Raw genomic sequence first — 12,416 nt, forward strand, 5'->3', positions numbered from 1 at the left:
CTGGTCACCTGGCTCTCACCACTGGAACGTGAAACTCCGTTGGGGCAGGGGCATCATCTCTTTCTGTTTTCCCCTCGGCACCCAGAGCAAGCTCACTGCTTCGCCAGTGTTGGAGTAGTAAGAACACTACCGAGGGCTAGAACCTGATCTGACTACATGTTTTGTTGACCTTGTCAGTACTTTAAAAGACAAAGAAGCAAAGTGGTTTTCGTCCTTGCTCCTGCAGATGAAGCTTTTGTTCAGGTGGGTGATGAGGGCATGGACATGAGCCATCTCAGCAGTGGCTTCCCAGGGAAGTGGCCTCAGGAGTCCTCCTGTTCCTGATCTTCCCTGTGAGCATATGGGGGTCAGGGGCGGGAGTGTTGAATTCCTGCACGGAAGACCTCTAAAAGGGGCAGCCCGGGTGGCTCAGTGGTTTAGCACCGCCTTCAGCCCAGGGTGTGATCCTGGAGACCTGGGATCGAGTCCCACGTCGGGCTCCCCTCAGGGAGCCTGCTTCTCCCTCTGCCTGTGTCTCTTCTCTAACGCTGTGGCTTTTAGGGCTTAGTGCTCTCCTGTGAGCCCACCCCAGATAAGCAAATGCTCTTTAACTCTCCTGGCTCCCTGCAGGTGCTTGAACTCTGCCCGCTGTGGTTGCTGTTTGCCCTGGGACTTGGGCTTTAGCCTGCCTTCTGCCCAGCTCTCTTCTTGCCTTAAAGGGCTAGAATAATGTTCTTCTCAGTTCTACATCTGAGCTGAAATGGGTAGTTCTTGGAACATGGCAGTTTTGAGAAACTGCAGCAAGTCCGATGACTGAAGTCAAAAGCAGGAGAACAGTGAAGGCAGAGATGTGGGCAAAAGCCAGGGCAGGAGGGGCCTCCTGCAAGAGTGTCAGGACATCGGCACTTCATTCTGAAGGTAGTTGGGACTTATATTTTAATCAGAGATGTACCAAAGTGACCTTTGTGTGAAGAGCTCTGTGCTGATTGAGGAGATAGAGGTCGATTGGGTGAAAGAATTCTGTGGTGGGCGAGGTGAGCAAGGATGGTGGCTGGGGCTTGTGATGTGACTGCAGAGAAATAGACTGTGTGAGAGACACTGAGGAAGTGAAATCGAGAAGACACAGTAAGGCCGCTGAGCATTCATTAAACACTGTCTTGGGGTACCTGGTGGCTCAGCCGCTTAAAGATCTGCCTTCAACTCAAGTCATGATTGCAGGGTCCTGGGACTGAGCCCCGCATCTGGCTCCCTGCTCAGTGGGGGGCCTGCTTCTCCCTCTCCTCCCTACTTTACTCTCGCTATCTCTGTTTCTCTCTCTCTGATAAATAAATAACGTCTTTTTAAAAAATGCTCTCCTTGCACAGGTGTTGAAATAGTGAACTCAAAAGTCCTCGTCACTACCCTCATGGAGTGACTGTCAGATTTCTGGCTCGAGTCAGGGCACCACCTTCAGGGCCGCTCACTGAAATGAGGAGCTCTGGAGGTAACGCTTGTAGCTGCGCTGGCACAGGGAGTTCAGTTTTAGGGTTGAGTTGGAATTCAATAAAGCATCCCTTTGTTGACTAACCAACTTTTTGGTGAACACCCAATTAAGGGGACCTTTTAGTGGAGACAGTGACATGTTCTTGAGATTCCATTGTTTATGCAATGAACAAGCCTAAGTGTAGTTGTTGCCGGAGGAACAGGGTCTTGTCATAAATATAGTTTAAATCAAAGCCAGTCCAGAAAAGCATTTGGTCTTTACCAACACAGAACATCATTATGGGATCTTATACATTATGCAGTGAAAACTCTATGTTGGTTTACCAGCTTTGTAAAGTTTCCTATTTGCAATTGTAACATTTGTAATATGATAATATATTTGTAATATAATAATTGACATCTGGAAAAATATCATTCGTCTTTAAAATAACACTTTCACCTTTTCTTCAAATCTATGCACAAATGAAATACTAATAAAAATGAAAGTTAAAATGTATTACATTCTTATTTTATGGATAGAGTTGTCCATCAAAAAAACAGATCCTGACTTAGGTTAAGGAAAATCTTTATTTGAAAGTGTCATTACAAGAGCAGGAAGGGGGACGTATAATAAGGAATAGTTCTGAGCCTGGTGAGACCAGTCAGACGGCAAAGGCTTTGCTTTTACTGGGAGCAGGCAGGGCCAGGAACGTGGGTTGGGGACGTGGGAGGAGCGAGGAGCTGGACGGGGCGACATCATGGGGTAGTGGATGAGCGAACACTGGCCCTGAAGCTGGCGCCTGAAGTGGAAGGCCCTTGGAGGATTGCCCAGGTTGCTAGTGGGTCACAGTCACGGGCCTGAGAAAAGAGAGAACTTGCTTGAAGTGTGATCAGCTCAGGTTAGTGGACATTTTGTGTTTGATCAGTGGGGACAAACACATCAGCTAATGTTTCTTGGGACAAAGAATGCAGACTTAGGGGGTCTGTGTCTGGCCTTGTCATAGGTGAACAGAGGGTCATCCACAGCTCTAAGTCACGTGGGGAGGAGTAGTTCTTTGTAGTGAGCCATTCCCAGGAATGGAAAGGGCCTGAGGTTGTCACCATCACTGTTTTTCAGGAGCATGGGCTTGGGGTAAATTCAGCATGTCCCAGTGCTAAGCACTTACCTGGTGTGCCTTAACCTTCTGATAACCCTTCAGTGTGAGGGCTCTGGTAAGCCACGACTTGGCCTCCTGAGGACTGGGAAGGCTAAGGAATAGCCCTGGTCACACTGCCAGTTATGGAGAAGGTGGAGTGTTGGGCAGAACTGAAGAAAAGGAGACCTGGGTCAATGTTTGTATGAGAAAGTGGTTAGACTACTGGAGGCTCTTCCTGGCTGATAAAACCAGGCATCTGCCCTCTCAACCTATAGCAGGCTAGAGATTTCCTGAAGGGGTTGAACAGAGAAGCTTTGGGCTCTAAGACCCAGATAGATACAACTGAGGGCCAGAGATGCCACACGGACAATGAGGGTATTTTTTCCCTTAAATAAAGGTGCGCATACCTACCAGTGGGAATCCCAGCATTCCAACAGCCAGGCTGATACCTCCTGCTGGGAGATTGGGGAATTCCTATTCAGGGTAATGCTTACCTATTCAGGGTAATGCTTACCTAGGCCAAGGGAAGAGAAACAGATACTGATATTTGACTAACTTATGTTGAAAAAAACTGGCCTGCCATCTTAAAGTGAATTGTCAAGTCCAGTTGTCAAATCCCATGGAGGAAAGCAGTACTTCCAGGTAATGTTTTGGAGCCTCAACCTTAAATTTTTAAAAGCAGGAAGCAAGGGATTACTGGTCACTGGAGGAAAGCCCATAATGTAGAAAGAGACAGAGACCAATTCACAAAACGTGAATCTGTTGGAAGAAGTAGATATTATAAACTCCAAGTTGGGGCAGGGTTGGGAGGGCACTTCCATGGATATCCTCAGAGATATAAGAATTTATATCACCTCCATAAAATATTTTTAAAGTGCTATAAGAAAGAACAAATATAAGAAAATACTATTAGTAGTTAAACATTTGATAGCAGAAGTAAAAAAAAAAATCAATAGATATGTAGGAAATATACTTAAATCTCCCAGAAAGTAAAATAGAGTGAGAAGGTGAAAGAGAAAGAAGAAAAGTAAGAGAAATTTAGAGTTCCAACTCAGGAGGTCCCAATAGCCAAATAATAGAATTTCCAGGAAGATAAAGCAGAGATGGGTAGGAGGAAACACTGATTTTTTTTCCTATGTTGTATTATTTGCTATTGTTAACTCTATACGTATCATTTCTATATTTTTAAAAAGTAATCAACATTAAATCTTAAAAACAAAAAATACATGTGAAGGTTAAAAATACTATAGATATTTGAGTTTTCGTTGAAGACAAAAGTAGGCAAGGAAAAAATACCATTTTGATTTTTAAAAAGTTCATATTTTAAGAAAATTTCTTCAATTACCATGGAGAAATTGAGGAACAGTTTTCTCTTAAAAACAGCAACAGCACAGCAGTAGCATAGATCATGGAGGATTGCTGATACCAAAAGAGCAGCTGTATAAGTTTGTAATCAGGAATTTTGCCAAGGAGAACAGTGTTTCTCCTGGTCAATAGGGCTGACTTTCTTTCTGTGAACAAAAAGTATTTGTGACTTACCTTAATTATTATAAGGCTTTTAAAAGTTGTGTGAAATTCATAATAATAATCCTTTCATTCAAGATATATTTATTGTCTATTCTGTGCTAAGCATTGTTCTGATTTATTTACATGGACCCATTTAATCCCCCTCACAGCCTTATGGGGGTATGTAGTTGTCTTTCGCCGTTCTCATTTTACAGACAAGCCCATGGTACAGAGAGGTCAGGTAATCCAGTTACAAGCTGGGTTACTGGGTTACTCAGTTGGTAAGTGGAAAAGCCAGGTTTTAAAATCATGGCAATGTCGCCTCAGAGTCCCATACCCTTTATGAATTCATTTCTGCTCTGCTTGTTAAATAAAGAACCCTAAGAATTAAGACTAAATAATTTGTCAACATTTCCATACCTAGTTATTTTAGAAGAGATAGATATTTTAGAAGAGATGCTTGAGAAGTCATCTAGGCCAGTGTGCTTCCTGGTTGACTCACTAAGGCTTGAGTGCTGACCTAGGTGGAAGGACCCAGATGTTCCATAATGACCAGCCTAGAGCACATTACATCTTTCCCACCAGTATCCTCGTCCTAACCCTGTTCAGGGTTGATGTCGAATGTGTGTTAAAATTGTCAGGATAGCAACCTATGCATTCTGGGAATAAGCTTAATTTATAATTTGTGAAATCTAGCTGTCATTGAAATGATTGGTTTTTACTTTATAATGTTTAGCCCTGTTTTATGTGATTTGTGGAAAACTGTACTGTGTGATACATATAGTAGGAATTTAAGTTTTTGCCATTAACCAGTGATGTGTAGCATACTATAGTGTTTACTGGCATTCAAGATTGATAAATTCCTTTCAGATATGAATGTTACAAATTTGGTTTGTTTGTTTTTTCCCTAGTTCAACTTTGTGGGGAAACTTTTGGGTCCCCGTGGCAATTCTCTGAAGCGTTTACAAGAAGAAACCTTGACAAAAATGTCCATCCTTGGGAAAGGTTCCATGCGAGACAAAGCAAAGGTAACATTCATCATAGACAATGGCTACTTTGGAGACAAGTTATCTAATGTACTCTTAGATTATCCATTGTATTAATATAAATTATGTAAGAGCTAGCTAGGATCGCAAATGACATTATATGATAATATTATATAAGGCAATGAGTTTGTAGTCCTGTGTGGAAAAGTGAGTCACTTGGGCCAGTTTCAGATTATATGATGTCATACACTGTACGTCTGTAACTATTGCCTTCATTTGTAAAATGAAATAGCAGTGCCTGTGGTTTCAACTGTAGAAGCAATACCTTATAGCAAGTACAGCGATACCAAAATTACCACAAAGAGAAATAAAAGTTATCCGCGGTCTCATTGACACTGTTTGCATCTTAGATGAGTTCCTGGGGGCCTTTTTTCTATGCCTTTATTTCAAATAGTTGAGTTTATATAATATACACTCTGATTTGCTCTTTTTGCCCTTCATTTGATACCCTTTACATTTTGTCAAGTGAAAATTGATTTGAAATGTTTTAATAATGGCTTAGGATTCTAACACACAGTTGTTCTACTTGGCTGTATTCCCTCCAACTGCCTCTTTTTTTTTTTTTTAATAAGCTAAAATTACTGTTATTTTTATTGATCACTTTCTTAAATATACCACTTCTGAAAGAGATTTTCACATTTCATAATGTGCTATCGCTCACATTGTTCTCCATTGTCATTTTGTTGCTCTGTCACCGTGAAAAGATTGATGTTACTAGAAACCAAACCCACATTCAGTGGTCACTTTCCATGAAATGTTGAACAATGATTGTGTCAGACAAGAAAGTTATTTAGACAAAATCTAGCCTCCTCTCAAAAAAGTCCATCTAAACAAAGGCTTTTATAATAAAAAATGGCTGCCGTTTGTCAAACAGCCACTGTGAGTGCATTACTCTGTGTTATTCTTGGAAAAATGATGAAAGATACATAATATTTTCCATGTAAAAAAATGAGATTTAGAGAACCTGAGTATATTATCTGGGTTAATCAGGGAAGTTAAATTATTTGATTAGAACAGGGCTACGTATCACTCTCATAGGGAAGGCTGTTTAAAAATATAGATTCCCATACAACATTTTTAGGATAGAATCTCAAAATGTATTTTCAGTGGGTGTGAAATGATTCTAATGCATGGCCAGGTTAGGTTAGCAAGCATTGCTGTCTCAAATGGTGTTACTTTTGATTCTCTGACTCATCTCTTCTGGAAGTTGGAGGAAATGGAATCATATATTGTTCAGTTGGTCAGAAATTTTGTGTATCTTCTAGGAAAATGACCCATCCTTCCTGATAGCTTAATAAGGTCTTCAGTAAGGTCATCTGGTCACCAGGCACATGATATGACCAGTGAAATTCATCAACATACTATTTATTTTGTTTGTTATTTTGTTGTTAAGGGAGTTTCTTTGGTTAGAAGCAACATTTCATGGCATATAGTGGCAGGGATGAGGGCATCCACAGATAGAGGAAGCAGGGAAGGCAAGTCTTTAGCTAGATTGTATGTCCAAGTAATAGCAAGTGCCTAGCTATCCCTTTAATGAAAAGGATTCTAAATATTATCACTTTGTTCTTAGCGCTTGGTGTTTTTTCCAGATTATGTTGTCATTTTTTTAAACATTTTTATTTATTTATTCATGAGAGACAGAGAGAGAGAGAGAGAGGCAGAGACACAGGCAGAGGGAGAAGCAGGCCCCACGCAGGGAGCCTGACATAGTACTTGATCCCGTGTCTCCAGGATCATGCCCTGGGCTGAAGGCGGGGCTAAACTGCTGAGCCACCCAGGCTGCCCTTGTTGTCATTTTTAAGGGCTGTCCCTGCGTTGACATATTGGGCATTGAGCAGTTCAGTAGCCGAGAATCCTTTTTGAGGGGAGTCTGACGTGAAGTAATATATGACCTCTCTGCCTGTCACCATAGACGCTTTGTTCGAGTTCCTTGAGTTAGCACTGAGGTGGCTGGGGAATGAGGTGCTTTGACATCTGCTCAAATGAGTCCCTTTGTCTACCTGGTCACCGAGCGCCTGCTTCTCATGGAGCGGGGCACCCCCTTGTCTTAGGCACTCCATAGGCTGCTTTCTTAGGCCACTTACCAGCCCTTTATTAATCCTCTCGTTCTCTGCCCTTGACCATGTGGGTCTGAGAATCAATACAGGGACTCTGTAAGTAGATGATCATTTCCATTCCATCAAGACACCCAGAAACTGGGGAAGTAGCATACATTTTGGGGTTATAGTCTGTTGAGCCTGCTGTGAAGGGATAGGATCAGAAGTCTTTTATCTCTTGACTCTGTAGACCCCCTGTCATCAGTGGCCCTCAGTAGAGCAGCATTTGCTCAGAGTCAAGTTTGCTCAACCTCAGGCTTTCTGGGCATTTCTTCTTCTCAGTGTATAGTCGCTCCAGTAAAAGGCCCCAGATCCTTGTTGGGAGGGCAAGGCGGAAGTGTTACATGGACACAAGGAGGTGTTCACAGTTATCCCTAGCTTCCTTACTCTCTGCATCCATAGGGCAAGCTAGGGTCTGGTCCTAGGCCAGGAGGTGATCTGGAGAATCAGTAAGAAAGCATGAGAATTGGGGCACCTGGGGGGCTCAGTTGATTAAGTGTCTGCCTTTGGCTTAGGTCATGGTCCCAGGGTCCTGGGATCAAGTTCCAAGTCAGACCCCCTCCTCCATGGGGAGCCTACTTCTCCCTCTCCCTCTGCCCCTCCCCACCCACTTGTGCATACACACATGCTTGTTCTCTCTGCTCTCTCGCTCTCTCAAATAAATAAAATCTTAAAAAAATAAAAATAAATATAATATAAATATATAATAATAATAATAATAATAAATATAAATTTAAAAAATAGCCTGAGAATTGTCACCTCCTTTCAAGGAACTACCTTGGCTATTCAAAACATGGTGGGAAAAGCCTTACCAAACAGGCTTCTGCCAATGTGGATGTCCCAGTAGGGCTTACTAAGGGTTATTTGAATCCTCCCAGGTATTGCCAATCCATTCTCAGAACTTCACTGTTCTTCAGACATTTTCCTAAATCTCACAGCAGTGGTGGTGGGCAGTCCGTATTGTCATTCAGCAGCACATAGGCTTCAACTCTGCATCTGTTGGCTCCATCAGCCTGTGGCCATAAGCAGTAAACTTTTTAGGCTACTTCTGGCTCTTTGAGATTTAACCTCATAATGTCAGGTCTTGAGTCTGTCATTGAGTTTTTAAAACTCTTCAGTACAGTAAGCAATAACTCTACCTGCCTTGTTTTCCTCTGGCCCATCATACTGGGTGCTGGCCTCTGCCACACATAGCCATCAGTTCCACCTTCAGAAGCATTTCACTGATGTCACCACAGGTGGTAATTCAAGCAACAGGTTTGCTACATAAATGGGTGCCACTGGTAGACATCCCTACTGCAGATGGGTCCTCACCGCCCGAACTCTTGAATGCTGATTTCTGTCAATCCTTGCAGTCTGCAGATATTCTCAGTTAATAATGTTTATTTCTAAAGAGATTTCCATTACTTAGTATTAAAATCTCATCTTTTAGCTTTTCAAAGTGTTCACTATCTAAATTCTAATGAGACCATATTTCATTTTATTCTTGTATTTTCTGCATTGATGAAATTATGGGAGTCATTACTGACTTGTATCAGCTGGTTATGTAGCATAATAATCACTATAATGCTATGGTCTGTTAAGCCTTCAGTTTGTGCCAAGCATGCTAGCTGTTTTGTTCTTATCTTCTATATTATGGAATAGTAGAATAATTAATGCTGTATTCATTATTTATTGAGTGTTTATTATGTACTATGCATAATTCTGAAGACTTTTTGTGTCTTTAAACATGAAACTTCGTTTTTACTACAACTCCTTTATATTACTAATAACTTCTAATTACTATTCTGATAACTCCTTTATTATTACAACAACCCTAAGAACAGTAGATACTATACTGTTATTCTGCTCTTAAAATCACCTTCAAGATGATAAAGTGACCTGTCTGAAATTATACAGTAAATGTTGATTTGGGGATTTGAAAGTGGAACAAAGTCTGTGTTCTTCCCCAAACACCACGTTGCCTGTCCCCATTAGCCCAGGACACAAGCTAGGGAAGCACCTCGCTCTGTGGAAGTGTGTGGCAGCAGGCTGGGATGAGAAAGCCTCTATTCTTTTTTTTTTTTTTTTTTTTTAAGATTTTTACAAAAAATATTCATGAGAGACAGAGAGAGAGCAGAGACACAGGCAGAGGGAGAAGCAGGCTCCATGCAGGGAGCCCAATATGGGACTCGATCCTAGGACTCCAGGACCATGCCCTGGGCTGAAGGCAGGTGTTAAACCGCTGAGCCACCCAGGGATCCCAGAAAGCCTCTATTCTATTTCCATCTGGGGTAGCAGTGGCAGGGCTGCGCTGTGAGTCATGGTTACGGACTCTCATTAGTGTCGTTACTGTGATACTGTAGTAGGATAAGGTGCAATGTTTATGTCAGTAATTCATACTTTCAAAAGTGAACTGTTGAACATGAAATTCGGTGTTTAAAACTTCAGCTATGAAAGGCAGAGTATCAGACCAAGTGATGGAAAGTGTTCTGATTAGAACAAATTGTCTACAGTTGGCCTGAAAGAATCATGCTTCATATATGTGAAGGAAATACAGAGGATGTTGTGGAGGTTTATATTTGCTCTCCTTGCTTCAAACATTTTCCTCCTTTCCCTACAGTTTCTGACCTACTTTCTGTAAATGGGAAGGGAACGAGCACTTACTGAGTCCTGCCACATGTCAGGCAGTGCGCTGGGCAGTATGTACACGACCTCCTTTGCCAGCCATTTACATAACGTTGGTCCTTTTACTCTTCTCAATGTTCCTGCATTAATATACTTAAGTTAACACCAAATTGATTTTGCAGATTAAGGGTTGGATTACATTTTATCTGTCTAAACACACACACCTCGTGCTGGCATGACTAATATTTGGGTATATCTACTCAGAACCCCATGTCCTTGTCATGCTCTAAATGGAGATCTCTCTTTTCTTTATAAGAAATCAAAGCAGTGAAGTAACAGAAGTTGAAGTCTTAAACGCTGGAGTCAAGAGTGCTTGTGCCTCTTTGACCTCTTGGCTTGTGGTGGAATTAAAGTGTTGCTGCCAGGAGTTCAAGGGGTTGGTATTTTGGAGAGGCTTGGAAGGTGTCCCCCATTTTGGAAATCACTCTACTCATCTTAACCTGTCTGATTTGAATGTTGGAAAAAAAAAAAAAAGACTTTAAAAGACGCAGGTTCTATCATTTGCCACTATAATGAATGCTAGTTAGGAAAAGATAATGGACCAAACTTATTTGTGTCTTGTTGACTGAGCTAGGTTTTTTCCTCCTATTTTTCCCCCAAATTTTATTCTGTAAACAAACAAAAAAAGTTTTTAATGTGTATCATAATTATGTAAAGTCATATCATAAAATCTTTCATTTATTTTATTCAGTTATTCCTCAGATACTGTGCCTGACATGTAGAAATGTTTTTTTTGAATCAGTAGATGAATGAGCAAATGAACATAGAAATAAGTAAATAACGTTTACCTGTTCACTCAAAGGTATTTTGTTGAGCATCAACTGTATACCAAGCACTTTTCTAGACAAGAAGAATGAGCACCAAAGAAGACAGTTGTGGTTTTTGTTCCATTGTGATCACTTCCAGTGAGGGAAATTAGATACTAGTCAAGTGAGGAATAGGTATTTTAGATAATTGGATGGTGAAAATACTTTGTGGCAGCATCACAGATACTCAGCGTAACCAGTGTAGAGGGAGCTTAGGAGATGAGTCAGTCTGACCAAGGGTCTGAACGGCACCTGGCAGGGGTCGAGCTGCAGGGACAGGGGAGACAGAGCAGTGAGAGCATCCAGCAGAGCATCTCCTACTAGGCCAGAGGCAGGAGTTGAGACTTACTCCAACAGCAGCATGAAGCCTTCAGAGTTTTCATAGAAGGTGGGAATGGTAGGATCAGAGTCCTCAGAGTGGTGCCTGCCATTGGTTGGGTGAACCTTCTGTGACAACTGCATGCCGGCTCAGCTCTGTGTAGTGTTTCTGTTTCTTTTCTCTATAAAGACACACTTCTAAGTGTGTTTTTTCTTTCTTCAGGAAGAAGAGTTGAGGAAAAGTGGAGAAGCAAAGTACTTCCACCTCAACGATGACCTCCATGTTCTCATTGAAGTCTTCGCTCCGCCAGCAGAAGCATATGCCCGGATGGGACATGCACTGGAAGAAATCAAAAAGTTCCTCATTCCTGTTAGTACAATTTTCCTTGATAGTTAATTTTTACTTCAAAGTCCTTCCTTTATGTTAATCCTTATTAATTCTTATCAGTAATTATTATTTGCACAGCACTTTCTTAAAAGTGTCCCTGTGAGTTGGCATTTTTCTTTCATTATATATGAGGCAAGAGAGTTTTAGAGACATTAGTACTGGTAAGGCTACATGGCCAAGAAAGTTGAGGGGCACAATCACTAGTTCAAGTTTTGGGACTCACAAGTCCTAAGTTTTTTGTAACACTAAAATCATCTACAAATCCATTGTTCTCCAATATAAACACGTTCGTGCCTTCCATGCAGCAAGCATTGTGTGTGGTGTTGGACCAGCAGACATGCATAAAAGCAGTCCCTACCCTTGAGGAGTGTATGTAGTGTAGGGGAATAGAAAAGCATAAGCCAATGATTTCAGTATAGCATGGTAACTATGATGACAGACACAAGCATGAGGAGCACAGGGAAGAAGGACACTGGGCAGATAGTTAGCTGGTTTCTACCAGGTGTTTTATGCTTTGTTAATGTAACAATTGCTATTCTATTTTAACCCTTTGCAGACACTTTGACATTATAAAGAATGTGATAATTTAAAGAGAGTGTATCCCTACCTCCATTATGAAAGTTAATTTAGGTCTTTTATATAATTTGCATATACTAGATTAAAAAAAAAAACTAAAACATTGAACACTTTGGCTCTTTAGACAATTTATTTAGAGAAACTGTCACAACTGCCAAATAGCTGCCTGAGGTCAGATTGTCTTTAGCAATCTGGGTTTGGTCTAGTAGATTGACTTACATATTGCAGCACATGTATCATGACTATATTATCGGGGAGGAAAACTGAATTTCCAGGGAAACTTGAATTTGAATTTCCAGGGAAAGGATATTTTAAATCATGATTGCCTTAGAAAAACCAAGACATGGGATTGTATTAAGACATTTTACTTGAGAGCTGAAAATGGTTAAACTTCCTTAATTCCCTCAAGCCAACATGTTGATCCATTTATTTAGTTA

General features: G+C 41.1%; 1 protein-coding gene across 20 annotated transcripts in view; it reads left to right on the plus strand.

Moving 5' to 3' along the window:
• The window catches only part of KHDRBS3 (KH RNA binding domain containing, signal transduction associated 3), a 185,743-nt gene that overhangs the window by 76,338 nt on the left and 96,989 nt on the right, over nucleotides 1-12,416 (plus strand). For all 20 annotated transcript variants that reach the window (XR_012006862.1, XR_012006863.1, XR_012006868.1 and 17 more), the window contains exons 3-4: nucleotides 4,994-5,110; nucleotides 11,239-11,385. Coding sequence is in view for 12 of the 20 variants with exons in the window: in XM_072774609.1 (XP_072630710.1) it covers nucleotides 4,994-5,110; nucleotides 11,239-11,385 (264 nt within the window). In the remaining 8 variants the exon portion in view is untranslated. The remainder of the gene's footprint in view (nucleotides 1-4,993; nucleotides 5,111-11,238; nucleotides 11,386-12,416) is intronic.

Source organism: Canis lupus, chromosome 14, assembly GCF_048164855.1.
Source record: "Canis lupus baileyi chromosome 14, mCanLup2.hap1, whole genome shotgun sequence".
In the NCBI taxonomy this organism is placed as follows: Eukaryota; Metazoa; Chordata; class Mammalia; order Carnivora; family Canidae; genus Canis; species Canis lupus.